Consider the following 19,953-nt stretch of genomic DNA (forward strand, 5'->3'; position numbering starts at 1 on the left):
GTTCATCCCAACTGCTCCGCAGGCAGTGTAGGACATCAGCTCAGGTTCATTAGCCAGAGGGCCTCCATAGGATCATGGCACAATCACACACACACACACACACACACACACACACACACACGTCTGCATTACAGATCACGCTTTTGACACATTATTGCATTATAAAGATGTGACAAAAAGCGAAACTTTGGACCAGGAACCAGAGGAGGGCCGTTTGAGATGCCCCTCCAACCCTACCATGTTCCCATCCCCAGTTTCCAACCCCACCGCGGTTAATGCATTTGGCGCACCACCAACCAACTTTATCTCAACCTCACACCCATTCAGCAGCATGACTCCAGCTCAAAGTGCTCCATCTTCACGGTCCCAAAAGTACAAGCCATATGCTAGGGGTCCACAATACTGCTGTCCCGCTATGTGCTGCGGTCAATTTGCTGTCAGAGACGGGGAACAGCGTGCAAACCGGCCATATGGGCTATAAAGAAAGAAATGACTTCTGTGTCTTTAAAGAGCGCTGGCCTCTCAGACAGAAACTCGTGATTTTTACAGTGGAGTAAACAAGTGTCTCGCTGACATGTGCACCGCTCTCGGCTGTATGCGAGAGGAGCGGGACAGACGTCATCGAAACCCCGGGGGACACACCAATGGACAAATGGCGTGAGGGCTCGAGGGAGGGGGCGCGCGCTGATTTGTTGTGGCCTGGGGGAGGTCGGCATGGGCCGTAACGGCACGGGCTTAGAGAGCATGCCGGAATCACACCTGTCACCATCTTGCCGCCGTATCCCCAGCCCCCCCCCGACAACCAGAGCTCCACAGCCTGTTTGGTCCTGTAGCCCCTGCTGCTGCATCCCAATCGCACTCCTGTTTTTCTTTACCGTTATTTATCTGACACTTTAATCCAAAGTGACGCGGTATGAAGCTACCTACAGTTACTTACGCCACCTGGTGCCCCAACACTTGCTTTGCCACCTCATGTTACAAGTAACCCACAGTTCCCACTCTCACCATGTTCTAGTAAGGTAACGCAAATGCAGAACTCGGGGTGGATGGGAAGAGCTGAAATTGAGGTGGACGTACTGTATGTGGGTACCCGTGTGATGCCTCTGTCCTCCCCATGCAGCAGTGTGCACACAGGGAGCTGAAGCTGTAGGGGATGGACTGGAGATGGGCGGGGCGGGGGCTTTGCATCGCCCATCCGCCCAAGGAAGAGCGCACACACTTCTGCCCTGAGTAGGTGGGGACGCTCAGGTGCGTGTGTGGGCACACAGGGGTTCCGGAACCAGAGGAACGCGGTCCCGGGGAGCACTCACTGTTGGTCTTGAGACGCGCTGGGTCGCTGTTGCGGCTGCCCGCCTGATTGATGGCCTTGACGAAGAAGACGTAGCGGGTGCCGCTCTGCAGGCCGTGCACCGTGTAGTGGTTCTGCTTGATGTTGGGCACGATCATCCAGCTGTCCACGGAGTTGTACAGACCTGCGGAGGCGGAGAGAGGAGATCGCTGAGACACGGGGGGTGGGGGCATGAGCATATGTACCTCCTCTGTTATTCTCAGCCTTCACGTTACAGCAACTCATCTTCCAGAAAGATAAAAGCGGAGGCAGCAGCGCTGAATGTACCACAGATCTGCTTCTGCGGCCAATTTTGCTCGACTCCTTGAAACGCCGGGGAAAGAAGGGTGCGGCGCACGGCCTCGTCCCGAAACGCAGCGCTGCTCCGACCGGCGGGCGCCGCAAGCTGTTAAAACGCCACTCCGAGGACACGGCAGGCGGCGCGGTGGTTGGAGCCGCCGTTCAGCCTCCCCCGAGGACCCGGGTTTGAATCCCACCTCCCGATCAAGGTACTTACCCTGAATTGCTGCGGTCGAAATTACCCAGTTGCATAAATGTGTAAATAACTGCAAGAGGCTGAGCGTTGGCAAAAAACACGAGCTAAATAAACCGACGTTAAATGTCACCATGGATACGTCACATTCAAGTGATTCAAATTCCAGCAGTTTCCGTGTACCGAAGTCAGGCAGCTACAAGAGCACAGTCATTCTCCTGACCTTTCGAGCTTCATCTCGAGGTTTACTGAGCCGACAGAAGGAACGCGGAGCACGCTGAGTAGTGTTTTGCTCTGGCCTACTTAATGAAGACGACACTGGCTGCGGGACTTTGCTGCTGTACATTTGACCGGGGTAAACGCAGCCCGGCGGCCTCCTCCGAGCGCACGGGCCGTCTCTAACGGCAACAGCCGCCCACATCGGAACCCTCGGGGCACGTATCGCCATCGCCGTGCCTGCCCGCGTCTGTCGCTTGGCATCACGAGATCGCAGGAGCCCTGAAACACGCGAGCTGACGGCCTCCTCGTGGGTTGCGGTCGCTCTCTGCGTCCGAGCTCCAGCGGCGAGCGGCGACGGGAGACGGGAAGAAGCAGTGGAACGAGCGGTTGGCTATTAGAGGGGAATGAAGGGCGGCGGAGGAGAGCGGCGTCAAGAAGACAGCGCTTCGGTCTCAGCTTCACCCTCGGAGTGGCTTCGACAAGAAGCCCGGGTCCCGAGCAACTGCGAACGTGCCGTTGATGTTACCGCGTAGAGGAGCAGCCTCGTAGCCCGTGCTTTAATGCCCCTTTTGGCATCGGCAGTGTCTGCATTATTGACAAGGACGACAACAACATCCATAAGTAACGTTTGAGAGCCCGCGCTCGTAAACATAAATAGTTAACATTGAGGGAATATAAAGCGTGGCGTGAATTTCACCTGCGGACGAGAACCTTGAGTGCATTTTAAATATTAAAATATATTTGCAATGCAGGACAAACTGTTGCTGTGTGGTGCAGAGCCATTTTGGAGGACAACATTTAAATTTAACAAAGGAAAAATGAAAGGAAAGCCATGGCTTTTTCACAGCTCCCTCTTCATTTTCCAAGCTTAATCAGCAGGGTATCAGGGCAGCATGGCCACACACACACTGCCCTCCCCTTTGTTAGTCACTTATCCCTGGCAAGTGGAGGGACATCACATCACATCACATCACATCACACAACCTGGCTCCTGTAAGCGAGGGACAAGTGGAAGAGTACAGGACTAGAACCCATCTCCTTCTGGTTCCTGGCCTGCAGTCAGCGTGTGGGAAATATTGTACTGTGTGAGAGAGAGAGACACGGTTGACCTCACATGACCACACAAATAAAAGGGGAGGTCTGGTCATTCAAATGCATCATATTCATATTTTTTGACAATATAGTCAATCTCTGAGTTTTGTCAGATGCAAATGAAATATATCAAATCTGATCATTTTTAATAAAGCATTTCTTGTGTTTACGGCTGCATCCTTGCGACTCACTTTAAATAGTGAAACGGTTCCATTATTATTTATTTAAACAAATTGCGTTTCATCGAAGCTACTTTTTCGGCCACTTGCGATATCCGGTGACATTGACGATGAGGAAGAGGCCGATGCGGAGAACACGCTTCCTTCCAGTTCCACCTTCCGAAAACAAAACATTTTCCAAAGCATTTTCGTAGTACGTATCAAGAGACGTGTGCTTGAAAGTCAAAACAAGTGAAAGTCAAAAAGTATCTGCGGTAATCAGCATTTATTTAAATACGGATTTTCTTCTCACTTTCCCGATGTTGAACAACCACTTTTCCACCTTTTTGAAAATGCTAAAAGACAAGTTTAAAACATAACGCTGTGATGCAGTGGACTGCGGAGCTATTCCGATACCGGGTCGTGTGTGGATGAGCTGTGTGCGTATGCTTGGATGCACCGGGGACGTGAGGGTGGTCCAGGATCTCTCTCTCACACACAAATACACGAAATCTCTTCATTAATCCTCGCCATCGACAGACGGGATCGATCGTGTATTCATCGACTGCGATGTATCGATGGCCTTCGGGAGCCTCGGGCTCTGAAAGCGAACGCAATCGGCCGCGGGCGTCACCTCCGCGGGGCAACGACAAGGGTCACGACTGAAACGCGGGACAACCGTACCAGGAATACATAAAGGACGTCCTCGCGGGCGTCGGGTGCCCCGGCTGCGACGATCAATCATGCCACGCCGTTTTACCACAACGCGCACTGTAGCTTGCCATCATCGCAAAGGCCGGCGTGTAACACACTTTTTTGGGTTTTTATATAGACAGCGTATTTGCGCAGTATGAGAAGATCTAATCCTCCCCAGAGGCGGAACACGTTTCGTCCCAGGGCGCCACCCCGACAGCATCCGGAGGACGGATGCTCCGACTGAGGCAGCCGAGCGGGACGTCAATCACGTGAAGGCACAACAAAGGATGTCGCTCCGACTGGGTTCGAGAGCTGACAGTCGAGCTAAAAGCGTCCGGGAAACTCACGAGCGGCGGGAGGGTGAGTCGGCGCACATGCAGCGCCGAGCGGTGCCGCACCTGCGGCGTTCAGGATGCGCCCCGACGGCACATGCGCCGCGAGCCCTTCCCCCGCTCGGCGTACGTACTTTGCTGAGCTCCGGACTTATTTTCTCATTACATACTTCCTTCGAACTGAGACATTTAAGAACGGTGTGAAAAGGCAGCTGAAAGATCCCGAAATGCCACGCGAATGTGGACACGTCTAGAAATCGGCGCCGGAGTGCGGTGGAAAGCCCTCGTCGGAGAGCTGCCGTTAATATCCTCTTCAAGCTGTATTTGCTCTCAATGTGCCGCGTTGCTTACACACCGATATTCCTGCAGCCGCTGCGCCGAAGCCATTTCCGCGGAGCCTGCCGACAGGGTTTGTGGAAAGTGGGGAAACGGATTCTCGCGTCCTCCCGGGGGACGGGGGCGCGGGAAGTGCCGCCGATAAGTCGCCAGCCGAAATCGCTTAAGGGCCCCAGTCCGGACGGCAATAGCGAAACGCGGCGCCCGGAAGAAATGTCTCTCTCGCTCTCGTTCTGCCTCTCATCCCACGAGGACCTGGAACGGCGATAAACCCCCGCTGCAGCGAGCCTCGCCATGAGCCACGGAGCCGTGAACAGGCCGGTGCGGAAATCGGCGGGGGGATGCGGGGTGCTGCCTTGACCAAAAGCCACAGGCTGCCAACGGTCCACCTGTCCGGCCTGCAAAAATATGGAACCATACACCTCCATTGAGTTATTAACCCGCTACTTTCATCCAGGATGTCCAAAGAGCCACGGTAACATACTTAAAATTACTTCCCCATTTTCACAGTAGGGTAATTTTTACTGTATCATTCCAGCCGAACTGCCTTGTTCAAGGCTATTGCAGGAGGTGGAACATAAAAATATCACCCGGTGGTCATCGCAGGTCAACTTGTTAGTCTGCTGCTATTTTTCACACGTTTATTTCTAGCTTTATTACCAAGGTGTAGGAAAAATTGTGGTTAGTTGTTAAAGTGAGTTATTCCGCAGTCCGGCTCTGGTTCTCCGGTTCTCTCTCTGTCTGCATTTCTTTTCCGTTTATCGCTTTCTCTCCTTTTCCCTCTTCTCTGCCTCACTGGGTCACGGGTTCTAGTCGCCCGACAACAGGACGGACTGGGCTCCTGTAGCAACACTGAGTTCCCAATGAAAATTATCACTTTGGGTGTTAATATAGTTGCAGGTTGAAGGGTTTTAATGACTCAAAATATTACACTCGATAGAAAATCAGTCTGTTCATAACTCCAATAATACCAGTAATTTAAATTACTGAACTTCTGCATCAATATTTATTTGTTTGTTATACTAGTTATAAAGTTAGACTCACATTCCTCTTTACAGATACAAGATTTCAGCAGTGATTTTTCTTCTGCCAGCCTAAATTACAGTTTGATAGCTCATAGCTACCAACTCTTTCAGACGAGGGGCTTGGACTGCGGCTGATCACTTCTGACAAACAGTGTCATTTGCTCTCCGCCATTTACTCCTGCGTGTCACCGAGACCGAGTGATGCAAAAAAAAAATAAATACATGAATAAAAAGGTAGTTATTCATTCAGCTGATGCTTTTCTCCAAAGCGATGTACAACGTTAACGTGTTTACAGGGATTTACCCATTTATACTGCTGGGTAATTTCTGCTGCGTCAATTCGGGGTCGGTACCTCACTCATGAGGTGGGAGTTGAACCGGTTAAGCACTGCGCCACCTACTGCCCCTCGACAGTAAAGGGCACTTACACTTATCTCTACTACGGAAAGACTCGTTCTGCCCACCACGATAACGCCGATGAGCAACACCGGTTCCCTGAGCCCAGAAACACGGCGCACTTGGGCCGCAGCACTCGGCGCTCCCTCCTGCCGCCCACTCACTGATGAAGTTGGCCTGGCCCGTGTAGATGGTGTACTGCAGCTCGTAGGAGATGACGCTGAACTCGTCTTCCGAGCTCCAGTGGACAGTGATGGTGTCATGGGAAGCCGTGCAGAGCTCCTCCCGTATGCTGGGCGGGTTCGGAGCTGCGGGACGGCGAGGGAGAGTCCGTTAATTTCACGGTAGCACCCGTTACCAGTACGAATACATTAGCATTTTTGTGGTGAAACTAATACCGCTGTCAGCAGCTAAACAAACTCCCAGAGATAATTTGCACACCGTTTGCAATAAATTAGTTTACGAAAAAAACATACCTGGCCTAATCAATAGGGCTGTTCATTAATTTGCAAATGGCAGATAGATCTGCAGGAGCCACGAGCTCTTGCTCACCAGTGAGGTAATCCAGGCCCTCCAGGATCTTCTTCTCCCTAGAGAAATCCAGGGCGAAGGTGTCGAAGGCGTCGTTCAGGTTCACGTCGGGGATTAAGACCTGGGAGGACGCTGTGGCCATGGCGACCCTGCGGGGATGGGGTGTGCGGGGAAGGAGAGATCATGCACCGCTGTGTCAAGTCCTCTTTGGACTCAACAGACGCTGAACGAATGAAGGAACGAACGGTGCCCCAAGGAGCCGAGCCCAGAAGCACGCGATCTGGTCCCGAAGGTCCCCGGAAGCCTGGTTCCGAGCGCCGGGCCGCAGCCTCACCTCTCGGCCACGTTGCGGGCGGTCTGCAGGAAGCGGGCGTGGTCGTTCTCCTTCAGGCTGTGCTCGGCCTGCGTGATGAGGGCGCTCGAGCGCTCCAGGCACTGGCGGCAGTTGGCGATCTGCTGGGCCAGCTTGCGCAGCTTCATCACCTGGGGCGGAGAAGGAGAGCAGAGCGCCGCCGGTCAAGGGGACGGGAGGGGGCGAAACCGCCTCGGGCACCTTCAGGACAGGTGAAGCGGCCTCCTTCAAGAATCACTCCTCTGAGCAGCAGTCACCGTTTCAAAAATGTCAACTTCAACTTTGTACCATCCAAAATGAAACTGCCCCGTCCACAAAAATATTTCTTTGGCCATTTCGTTAAGCCTCCGTTGCCTTCGGGCGCGTGGACAGACGCGCGCTCGTCCGCGGGGAACCTTGTCGAGCCGCACCGAGAGCGCGGCCTACACCACCAGCGACTGCAGGCTTGCGAACTTCGACCTCTGAGGGCGGTTCTAATGCGGTAATCCTGAGCAGTAATGTGTTGACGTGTTCTCCGATGCGGAGCACTAATTAGGCGGAGCACCTCCATCTCCACAGTAGATGGAAATGAGGTGGAGCAACAGCTGACATCACTGGGGCAAAAGTCATCTCGCCAAGATAATTTTACACCTTGGAGAACAACTGCGCAGACTCGTGCAAAGCATCGCTCATTCCGTCCATTGATACCACATTTACTCTATTTGCTCCCAGTACGTTTCCTCTGTTTTTAATTACATTTGACAGGCTGAACATCACTAGTGTTACAGGCACCGTGGAAAGGGGCACAGCAGCACGAGTGGCGTGTGCGGTAAAGAGATCCGCACTGCTGTGCTTCGGGGGAGGGGGGGCGAACAGCAAGAATGCACAAAAATTTAACATCTGGCATTTAAAAAAAAAAAAAAAAAAAAAAAAAAACATTGTGTTGATGGCTGGGGCTGAGTAGACAGCCAATGTGCAAGTGTATACATCAGTTTTATTTGCTTTAATCACAAGTTCAACCTGCCACTGTTCACATCGTATTCTCTAAGCTACTGGACATCGTCACACCGAATACTAATCCAAGAAAGTTGCTGATACGCTTTATTCCTCCTTTTAATTAATTCTAATCGCATTCTCTTCACTTATCTGTGTTAAGATGCTCAGCAGAACGATGTCAGTAAAAGGCACAGTAACAGGAGCGCTGGACCAACTTAATTTAACTCGCTTCCACTGCGTTTACAGAGTGCATCTGGTGTTCGTAAGCATGGGAGATCGATGACAAAAATGACGAACGATACACATGCGTGTGGAATGAATCTCAGCAGGTGTGTGGAGACTATGAATTTTCATTCATGTGAACAAAAACATTCACGCAGACTCCTGTTTTTATTTTTTATTACAGTTATGTACAAACAAGAGAGGCATCTGTGTTTTTTCTACCTTTTCCTGACTGTGACTCCGGAGTTACAAACAACTTGAGTTACAAACAGCGTTTGTAAGCCGAGGAATCGGTGCACTTTGAGAGCACGGGGCTACGGGCAAACTAGTCTTGTCCGGCAGCAAGTATTAAGGAGGACCAGACGCGGCAGTTATAATCCTGTAAGGGTGTCTTAGGTCAGCAGCTGGCGGTGCCGGACTCACCAGTCCTCAGAGCCCTAGAGATCGGTCCAACACGCCCTGCGCTGGTACGAGGCCGACGGCAGAGACATGCACGGGCAACGCGAGTTCCTTTAATCCCCTAAAACCTGCAGTGTCTGAACTTCTTCAGCATCCATCACCGGAACTTTGCCAACAAAATGAGCTGCAATTACAAAAAGTTCTCTGTTTTTAAGTAGTCTGAAGTGAAACAGTCTAAAAATACCCGTCTGAGCGGGAGAAATCCGGCAGACCTTTCTCTGCCCGTCTCCGAGAGCTCACATGACATAAGCCGCATTAATACTGATGGATTAGACACTTTCTAATGGGCTTGTTTTGCCGCTTTAAATGTTTGGGAGCTGGAGCCCTGCACGTCATCCGCCGCAGCGTAAGCCGACACGAAGCCGAGCGGAGCGGGCGGCCCGTCGGAGGCTGAACGGCAGCCAGCGGGGGGCGCTGTGGGCAGGGCAGCTCGTTAGGGTTAAAATGTGCGGACGGTGTGGTCGCTCCCTCTGAGGGAGTCTGACCGAGCGAAGGATGGAAGCTAATCTGTCCGCGAGCTGTTCCCCGCACGCCTCTGCGCTCGAGCTCAAGGAGATGCAGCGGCAGGACACGGACGCCCAGGTCTCGGTGGACGGAGACTGGTGCAGCTCAGCCACGTGGACGGCGCCGATTTCACAGCCTGTCTGAGCCGGGGCTCCGAGCCGCCCGAGATGCCATAATCGCGTTGGTTCTGCTGCAGAGACAGCACCGCTTGTCCTCGAACCGACCGGGCTGAACCAGAGGCTGCAGTGCGTCACGTCAACCCCAAGGGGTCTCGAGGGGATGAAGACGGCCCCCGTGACGGGGGTGCGACAATGACGGTGCGAAGAAACAAAGTGTCCCTTCAAATGACAGATTCCTGGACAAGTGAGAAAGCAGATGTCCTCAGAGGTGAATACAAACGCACGCACACACACACACACACACACACACACACACACACACACACACACACACGCATGCTCTACTTGTCTCAGATGAGATAAAGCCCATGTTTCCTGTGCCTCCCAGAAGAGGTGATGCTTGTGACTCCGCCATCAATGCTCTGCACACCTTTCCATGCGACGCTACACACCTCCGGTGCTTCAGGGCGCAGTGACAGGGGTGAGCTCACACGCACCTACCTGTGTTGTCACAGATGAAGCGATGAGCGCTTAGTATTAACTGCGTTTGGAAACAGGAGCAGCGTCTCAGTGGATGACCGGGAGGATGGGCGTGGTGCCAACCAAACGTCTCGCCTCCCACTTACTTCCTTTCACTGTTTGCTGGATGCTGAGCTGTTTTCTGGGGTGGGGGGCGATACCTTAGATTCCTTGATCTTGACAGCGATGACCTGCTTCCTCTGGCGAATGATCTCCACCAGCTCGTCACACTCCTCCACCAGCTTGGCTTCGTGCATGGCCGTGTTCACCTGGGGGGCATAATGGGATGGTTCAATTCAGTGCATGCACAGCTCTCTCACACACACACACACACACACACCGCTCCTCATTTGTACCCTCTCAATGCATCGCAACGGGGACCCTGGAAGCTGGACCGTGCTTGACCCGCACTTCGCACTCGTCTTACGGAAGCCTCCGGCAACATAATTATACGGTTTTGTGGACTTGATTTAATGGTGTAGTTGCCGCTGCCGCCGCTGCGACTCCGTTGATTGATGGGGAGCGGAGTGTTACAACAGGAGAAACGATGCATTGTGGGACTTTATTCCCACACATTATTCCGCTTCGCTTACCGAGTGCTGCCGCTTCTCATTATTCCTATCGGTCTCAGACAATTCGCTTCATAAAGCCACTTAAGACAGTTATGTTTACCCACGTAGGCGGGTGAGCACGCACGCACGCGCACACGCACACACACAAGCAATCACAGATGAAGATTGTACATTCAAAGGTGCTCTGCCTTGCAGAACCTGTGAAAAAGCCCCTCCTGTGGTATTTACGGTGAATTGGCATCACGATGGGGACAGACGGGCCGAGCGCCACTCCCCTTGCCCTTATGGAGCGCCCCCCGATGGAGGCCAAACGCTCGCTTGGCTCTTTCCCAGCCAGGTCAGCCGCTGTAGGCAGGACGGTCCGCTCTCGAAGCTACGGTCTCCTCCACGGCCACATCTCCGCACCGCCTCCTTCCCCCGCAGCTATGACTCGCGGTGTCTTCGAAAAGCATATGGTGCCTTCGGCGGGGCTCCGTGTCCCGACCCGGGCAGGTCGCCAAGCGCGTTAATGCTCTATTGTGTGACTCGATGGAGATGGATCGCCGCCTACGCTCCGCCGCAGTCTGTTCCGGGGTGCCGGTTTGTTCAGCAAATCGGCGCAGGTGCGGATGCCGAGAACCGCACGAAAGTGCGGCCGACAACCTCGACAAAGCGGACGGCGCGACGCGACACCTCGATACAGCGTCTCGTAGTAACTCTGTACGTTATACATTTCAGTAACTGTGCATACATACATAAAAAGTAGAAAGTTACAGTTCATTACAGTTACTACTTTATTACTAACAAACGCAGTATGGGGGGGTGCGGTGGCGCAGTGGGTTGGACCGGGTCCTGCTCTCTGGTGGGTCTGGGGTTCGAGTCCTGCTTGGGGTGCCTTGCGATGGACTGGCGTCCTGTCCTGGGTGTGTCCCCTCCCCCTCTGGCCCTTCGCTCTGTGTTGCTGGGTTAGGCTCCGGCTGACAAGCGGTTTCAGATGATGTGTGTGTGTTATGTAATGTATTTGTAATGCTATTATAAATGCTACGATATATACAAATATATACAACATTTTTAAAAATTAATGGAAGAAATACCTATAAATAAAGCAAACAAGGCACGGACAAAGGGGCTCCGGCTTCAGTGACCGGATGTAGGAGCGCCGGACGTGTTTTCCCAGCATGCACCGGTCTCCTGCTCCACCGGACTGACAACGCAATTAGAAATGCTTAGACCGCTCTCCATAACACCACTCAGCGCTTTAGCTCCAACATTTTGGAGCAACAATACTGCCTTTACTCCTGACCGCTTCCTCCAACACTAATCTCCTGGAATTACAGCCGGCCTGAGAGGGTTTGGGTGCCGCATGTTTTATTAATGAGATTTGTAAATCAAACTCTGCACGAACGGCGGAGAAAAAAAGAAAAAAAAAAAAAGAAATCCCTGCTTGTCACCAAAATTTGCTGAGAGGTCACTTTCTGTTTTTTTCTAAGATAAATTTGTCGTTTCCTATGTAAATAAAGAATTTGAGCTAATAAAAAAAAATGTACTGAACATAGAACCATTAATCATTTACTATAGATGTTTGCATTATGAGAAACACGGAGCGGTATATAAAGAAGGTGGTGCGGTGGTTAGAGCTGCTGCCTTCTGCTTGAAGGCCCATGATTTGAACCCCACCTCCTGCTGTAGGTCCTTTGATCAGGGTATTTGCCCTGAACAGGCGCAGCAGTGTAAGTAGCGTGCCCTGTAAAACGCTTTGGAGGAAAGTGTCAGTGCAGTGAGGGTATACAGAGAGTCCTGCTGTCCTCACTCAAACACACACAGAGGAAAAGAGGGAGGACTTGGATCTGCGTGGGCGACGCTAACGGCAGGCCCGCCTCGGGTGCGACAGCTTGGGGAAGGCCGCAGAGCGCCGTCGCGGTGCCCAAGCAGGGATAGGGAGCCTGTTAAAAAATGAACGAGCCCACGAGCGTAGAGTCGTGGCCCGGGCGAGATCCCTGCGGCGCTCCGTGAAAACACGCGGGTCCGAGGACGGTGCCGTGCAGCGCCCCGTGAAACGATGAGCGAGCAGAGAAGCGCCGCGAGACTCGGCTGCTCCGCGAATTCAAATGAGGACACGTTTCCGGACACGATGCAAAACTCTTTGCGGGTTCAGCAGCTTCGCGCGCATCGCTCTGCTCACGACGTTAAACTGTTTTCAGAGACGAGCGCGGATCCCCGGCAAACACAAAATGGCTTTTATAAAATGCCGCTGTAGTCAAAATCCATCACAAAAACACTTTTAAGTAAACATTTCTTCGTGTTACCTTTCACGGTAAATATTAAATATAAATGTGTGCGGGCTGCAATGCCGGTCCAGTAACGCTAAAGAACGAGGAGCTGCTGGGAAATGAAGCGCATCTTAAATATGGAGCAGCAGGTATTTGCTGGTGGAGTCATTCGGACCGTTGGCCTAATCACACCACGCAGAGAGGCGTCACATTTGGATGAGGGTCCTCCACAGGTCCCTTTTGTCAGGAGCTGGGGGTGGGAGCGGGGGGGTGCTCTCGACTGCCATAAATACTCCTGGAGCCGGGACCGAACCTCTGCTCGGACCTCCGTCATCACGTGCTTCTAGCGACCGCTCTTCGCCGCCCGTATGGAATAAATACGGCAGCCGGGAACAGCTGTGAGCGTAGAAAAATGTTTCTTTTGTTAATTTGCCCGAACAGGTTCTCTCAACACCCCAGACTGCATAATTCATACAATGAATAAAATATTAGCAGCTAGTATGGCAGAAAGTGAAAGGGCTTCTGATTAGTCTCCCCCATCTGCGGTTACGTCTGCAAAATTATCAGTTTTTACTTTTTATAAACATACTCGATAATGATAGACTGATGGGAAATGGGAAAATTCATTTTAATTCAAAGTGTATTTTTTATAAGGAGAAATTCTTCCCCGCGTGGTAATTAATCCGACTTCAGCGAAGTTGGGAAAAAATTAAATTCAATCGATTAATTAGCCGCTCGGCAGCGCAGGATTCCGGGTAGCGACGGTGCCCGGCCTGCAGCGGGCAGGCGCCCTGCTCTTTCGGCGCGGAAGCGTGGTGCCACGGGAGCCCGGCACAGGGGCCTCACGGGAAGGGCCCGGCAGGCCGTCGGCTCCCCGCACGTAAACGGGATCCTCGCCCTTCGCCCATCCAGGTCGTGAGTCATCATCGCAACATACGGTCCCGGTCCAGCTCACCCGGCAAGGGAAACCGCTTGGCCCACGGCCCTCGTTCTCGCAGCCTTGCACGTACGTGTCGCCTGGGCAGAAGAAGCAACCACAGCGCTGCTTCTCGGCGCACCGACAGCTCTCTGCACGGCAGCCCCAAACTGAAGCACATCTTTAGGATGCTTGACCGTTTACGCTGGAATTCATCTGTTAATCGCATCGCATCGCGTGCAGCTGGACTCCTTGGAACTGCTCTCGGGTTATGGTGTCATCTTTCCCTCTCTTCACAAAGTCCTTCAGAAGTGTGGCAAGAGCCGAGTGTGTGTGAATGAGCACGGCAAGGCAAGCGCATGAATCTTTCATCAGCACCGTGAGAGGAACAAACCCCATTTGCATTCTGCCGCGTCCTCATTAGCAGGAGTGTGTGCACGGTGCCCGGTGCCCGGTGCCCAGTGCCCGGTGCCAGGGCTGCCCAGCGCTGGGGGTCCAGAGGGCCCCGACCCAACAATGTGTGTAACTGCAGAGCTAATGATGCATGGAGAGCTATGCTCCAAGAACAGGACGGTGGTGTGTTAGAGTGCCGTTTGCAGAATTGGCAGGTACAGGGCTACACACTCCAATCGTGCATGCGGAAAGAAACGCACGTACAAAAAAAAGAAGAAAAAAATTGTGTGTATAATAGAAAGAGAGAATTCAAAAATATATAATACATAAAAACTATAAATATAAAAATAGTTTGTATAATACATAAAAATATCTATTTGTATAATACATAAAAAATACCCAAAAAAAAGGCGAGGTGGAATAGAAGCTTTAATTAAAAAAAAAAAAAAAAAAAACAACAAAAAAAAAGTATCTAATAGCTAATTCAGTATTTGAAGTAATACTTGCAATGAAAATATTTCATTATAAATGGGGATTTGTTAAAGTGTCTTATTCCAACATGGCCTGACGATTGTGATTTTCCTCTTCAGAGGTCAGTTAATTGGTCATATGTGATATAAATTGTGAGGGGGAGGAAAACAAAAAACAAAAACAAAAAACAAAAACAAAAAAAAAAAAAAAATCACAGAAATATTTAAAGACATTTCTAAGGAATCAACTCTGATATATGACATTAGACTAACCAGTGAACCACGTGATGGGACCTCCCTTCTCCCATGTCTACAGACATGTAGAGGCATGCATGCACAAACATGCAGTCTAACCACACACACACACACACACACACACGCGCACACACACACACACACACACGCGGATGAGTTTCCAACTAGCTTCAAATGGGGACAGTTGTTGTGTTACAGACTCTTCTATTCTGTTTGTCACATAATTAAAATTACATCACAGAGAGAGCCAAGGACAACAATTATCACATCCTGAATACAATCAGTGTCAGGAGAAACGTGGCCATCTCGGCGACGGCAGACAGAATAAGAACTTTGTCATGGCAACAGAATATGTTCCTTATTAACCTTGTTTCTTAAAGTCAGAGCCGAGGTGAAAGTTACATTTTTAATAAGCATTTTTAAAGTCTATATTCCTAGAGGGCACATTGAGACATGAATAAAGACCTGAGATAATGAGGCAGAACATAAGATTTTTAGACAAGTTGAGGGGCAGCACCTCTGTTCTTGGGGCCGTCGTAGTGGTGGCGGCAGTGGGATTTTGAGGGCGGAGTCAGGACCGAACTCACCTCCACCTGCTGGCAGATCTGAATGAGCTTGGCCATCTGGTTCTCCAGCTCGCTGTTCCTCTTCACCAGGTTCGTCAGGTTGTTCTCCAGGGTTTGCTGCCGGGGGGGGGAAGCAACACGGTGTGATTCCAGGGCTGAGGTGGGCAACGAGACCCTCCCACACACCCACCCACAACACACACATACTTCGATCCTGCATCGCTTTTACTTAATGGTGCACTGTGACCCGAAAGCCTGGCAATGGGGTGTGTGCTGATGGAAACAGCGAATGGGTGACGTGCATGACAGCGATGGTGCGCTGACTACTCGGATGCAGAGGGAACTTACGCCGCCACCCCTCCCACGCACTTTTAACTGCAACTCAAAGGTAAAGAGCTTCTACAGTGAGCAATCTCTGTGACAAAACCCTAATCGTCCAACGAATGTACAACTAGCTGACGTGTCGGATAGGAGAGAAGGAACCAGAAATGCCGCCGGAAACCCCGGCGAGCACCGCCACGAGCAAACAGCAGCCATACGTGTCCTGGGGAGGCAAGCAAAGTGACCACATGGCACGGTAATGCTGTCTGACGCCTGCTCCGCAAACACACACATTTGACATGCAAACTATGGCCGCGAAGACAAACATCTCTGTCTGGATGGGGGCTGTTTATCGACACGTCTCGCTGCGACTGCAGGTAAAACACCACGTGCATCTCAGTCACTGGAGTTTATTATCTTACAAATCATCGGAGCTCCTCCTTACTGAAGCTCATAACTAAGAGCTGGGTCTGAGGACGAGAACGACAACTGTCCCCATCACTTCTGCTCCACGACTGCACTACTGCCAGCACGCAACGCAGCGTTCTCAGACAAGTCATTATCCAGCGATACCAACCTCAGATTATTTTCCAAACATCAATAAAACATCCTCCAAGAGTATCTTTCGGGGTGGGATTATAAACTGCACCTTAACTGGCTGTAATTGAGATTCTGAAATTCCAGATTTGACATCTCATGGACACAGAAGACAGAGGAAAATACACACACACACACACACACACACACACACACAGTAGACTTGTGCAGGGTGACATTTACATGGCATGGGGGAATGCAGCCGGTGAGTGAGGTTGCGGCAGCCTGCAAGCGACGGCCACAGCGAGCAGAGTGAGGAGCGTCACTGGAAGCCGGCTGTTCATGCATGGGAGATGGAGCGGGGCCCCCGCTAGCTGGCCCTCTGTGCTGAGCCCTCTGCTGTCCCCAATCACAACCAACACTGTCACTGAACAGGCAACCGGTGACTCACCGCTGCGCTCGTCTTTGACGCCTCCATGATAACAGCTTCAGATAGTCTGCCGGGGCTCACTTGAAAAGCCTATGGACACACACACACACACACACACACACACACACACACACACACACACACACACAGAGCCAGCCTTACTATCCTGCAACACACCCTTAATTCTTTATCTCTCAAATGGAGTGGGCACTCATGGACCCACACCCTTCCCCTCAACCCCGGCTCATCCAATGCGGCTGGTACCCGGGAACCGGGCGCGGGCGGAGGACACCGCAGCCCTTGAACAACTGTGGTGAGGTCAGCTCGGGCAGCGGAGGGTGAGCTGGGGAAAGTGTAAGGGACGGTATCACACACACGCTGGACGTGGCCTCTCCTTCACTGACTATAGTTAAGGAGGTGCCGGGGAAGGGGGTTTGTTTTTCTCGGTTCAGCAAGTGCTGGTGGAGAACGGCGGCGGGGGCACGCAGACAAACAAGCTCGCAGCAGAACGAAAGCAGCCCTAAAAACATGCTTGTTAAGCCAGGCGCCCAGACTTCAAAGGCGAGAGAAGGGGGCTGCGTGGGGAGCAAGAGAGAGCGCGAGCGAGAGAGAGAGAGAGCGAGCGAGTGAGCGAGATGTCTGGTACCAGCAGTGTGGAGCATGCGGTGGGGAAGCAGGAGCAGCACGCATGTAAGGACACACACTGCAAATTTAAACTATATTTATCCCTTTACCTAATGCTTTCCTCCAAATCCACTTACAGTTACTCATAATTATTAATTAGTGAGCAATATATTTCCAATTACAATAATTTACTTATTTACAATTATTGACCCATTTGTACAGCAAAGTAAGCTTACCGTACCAATTCTGCGTAAGCGCCTTTACTACAGCAGGAGTTGGATTCAAATTCGAACCTGAGCCCTTTAAGTGTGAAGGCAGCAGCTCTAACCAATACATCCTCTGCTGCACACACAACTGCACGGTCCACTACTGGCTGCGCTTGCAGCATCCGTCCTCCAGTTTCCAAGCAGTGCCTCATGACATCACTCTGTATGTCTGTAAATGTTTCGCTGGCGTTTGTTTCAGGAGTAAACAAAAGCGGAGCAGATACGTGACCCATATGGAAGCGCCACATACTGCGTCGAGCCCGACTACGACAATACAACGCTCACTCTTTGTTACAAACAGTAGGTATACTTGAACCTGGGATTGTGGACCCAACACATAAAATTAAAAAAAAACCAACAATAAAAATTTAGGCCTGCTCTGTGGTGGGTCTGGGGTTTGAGTCCTGCTTGGGGTGCCCTGTGTTGCCGGGTTAGGCTCCAGCCCACTGTGACCATGCTCGGGACAAGCAGTTGTAGACATAGTGTGTGTGCGTGTGTGTGTGTAAAAACCTGTTCTTCAGGAGGAAGGGTCTCTAGTCAATTTTAGCAAATGTATCTATGAACTTGTGTCAGTTTAGGGCCACATGGCTGCTGATCTGCACAAACTGCTGCTCTCAGAGCACTTTTCTGGTTACAATTCTTTAAATAAATATTAAAAAATTCAACTCCTAAGGCTGCAAACTCAACTTCAAAGTCATCGCCTTAATTATTTTGGATTTTTTTGTTGCTTCTGCCAGAAAGTGTTTCAGCTCCTATGGGTCATGTCTGTAAGCGCATCCTGCTGGGAGAGATCTTTTCTTGACCACCATATACCGCGGTGCAGATGTGGGGAGGCTAGCAGTGACGGAGAGCTCATGTAAGGCCCCTTATCTGTGAACTGGAGCACTTCAGAGGGTGAAGGCCAGTCCGGCTCACCTCGCTGCATGTATTAAACATGCCCTCTTCAGGTGTGTCACCCAAAGGCCAACAGTGACCACATGCAGTAATGATGCTCTGCAAAGAGGAAGTGCTTCTCTCTTGTGTGACGGGGTAATGGATGGGGTGGCAGTGCTCCGGCCTCTAGCGGAAGGCAGGAAGCAGCTACGGAGGGCAACTATTTGCACTGGGGGCACTCTGGAACATGTACTGCAGTATAGCAAAGCAGAAGACCCGAGTCTTGGGGCAGAAGAACCCTCCTGCAGGTCACTGCTGACTCCGACCTCTAAAAAGGAGCTGCTACATTACATGTTTCCCTTAACTGCTCTGACGCTGGCAAAGAAGCGCTAGCCAAAGCTCTGCAATGAGCAGCAGGGAATTAACGTATTCATGGCCTGGGGAAGGAAAGGCGAGAGAGCAGCATGAAGGGTAAAGGGACAGAAGTCCACGGCTTGAGTCGCTCTCCAGAGAAATGAGAATTTTCATCCCTTTGGGTAACAATTTGTCTCTCATGCAAAACAACTGAGAAAAGGAGACAAGGGGAAAAAGTAGAGAAAAATCAGGTAATTTTAATTATGGTCCTGGAGGGCCCCCAAAGACTTGTGTGGAAAAGGCTGCCCATTGGGCGACATCATCCAAGCTTGCTGAGCAATGACTCTGGACAAGTCCTCGAGTTCTTTGAACATGCTACACATTTATTATGTTCGAGAAGAACTTGAATGGGGGACCCTGGCAGTTCAGAATGCCAATGAAGGCTCATCACAGGAGCACTGGCTGAACTATCCTATTACTGCTGCACCCCAACCTGCATGCCCCCATCACTAACCTCGCTCCTGCAGCACCACTTGCTTCCTTGTGCTTTAATTTTATTAAAGGTAATACACTCCCGATCTCATTCGCCCATGTGGAGACGGATTTCTGAATGACCTGCTACCCAGTTGGAAACTCGTACACAGGAGTCTATTTGAACTCCAGACACCAACCTCCACGCACTCAAACACTCAACATTCCTGCTCTTTGAAACTACATACAGCGCCTTGCGAAAGTGTTTGCACCCATGTCCAGCTCTCATACTGAATCCTAGTATCCACACTCAAACGTTCTCTGCACTATTTTCATTTAAAAAATGCTTAAACTGAAAATTAATCATTTTACCATGACAGTGCTTTTTTCTTAAAATACGGGGGTACATTTTTGCAAAGAACTGTACCTAACACCACATCCAATATACACCAGCTCTTATTTCCAATAAACAATATAACATACACTCACTGAGCACTTCATTAAGAACACCTGTACACCTGCTAATTCATGCAATTATCTAATGAGCCAATCATGTCATAGCAACACAATGCATAAAATCATGCAGATACAAGTCAGGAGTTTCAGTTAATGTTCACATCAAACACCAGAATGGGAGGAAAATGTGATTTCAGTAATTCTGACTGTGGTATGATTGTTGGTATAAGACAGGCCAGTTTGAATATTTCTGTAACTGATGATCTCCTGGGATTTTCACACACAACAGTCTCTAGAGTTTACTCAGAATGGTGCGAAAACAAAAAACATCCAGTGAGGGGCAGTTCTGCCGCTGGAAATGCCTTGTTGATGAGAGAGCTCAGAGGAGAATGGTCGGACAGGTTCAAGCTGACAGAAAAGCTACGGAAACTCAGATAACCACTCT

General features: G+C 50.9%; 1 protein-coding gene across 6 annotated transcripts in view; it reads right to left on the reverse strand.

Moving 5' to 3' along the window:
* Positions 1–19,953, reverse strand: part of mid2 (midline 2) — a 133,728-nt gene that overhangs the window by 11,869 nt on the left and 101,906 nt on the right. For 4 of the 6 annotated variants that reach the window (XM_029257402.1, XM_029257400.1, XM_029257399.1 and 1 more), the window contains exons 3-9: positions 16,486–16,554; positions 15,198–15,293; positions 9,917–10,024; positions 6,940–7,088; positions 6,627–6,754; positions 6,239–6,382; positions 1,311–1,472 (exon numbers count right to left, since the gene is read on the reverse strand). In XM_029257402.1, coding sequence (XP_029113235.1) covers positions 1,311–1,472; positions 6,239–6,382; positions 6,627–6,754; positions 6,940–7,088; positions 9,917–10,024; positions 15,198–15,293; positions 16,486–16,554 — 856 coding nt within the window. The remainder of the gene's footprint in view (positions 1–1,310; positions 1,473–6,238; positions 6,383–6,626; positions 6,755–6,939; positions 7,089–9,916; positions 10,025–15,197; positions 15,294–16,485; positions 16,555–19,953) is intronic. The other 2 variants (XM_029257403.1, XM_029257401.1) reach the window with 1 other exon arrangement.

Source organism: Scleropages formosus, chromosome 13 (assembly GCF_900964775.1).
Source record: "Scleropages formosus chromosome 13, fSclFor1.1, whole genome shotgun sequence".
NCBI lineage: Eukaryota > Metazoa > Chordata > Actinopteri > Osteoglossiformes > Osteoglossidae > Scleropages > Scleropages formosus.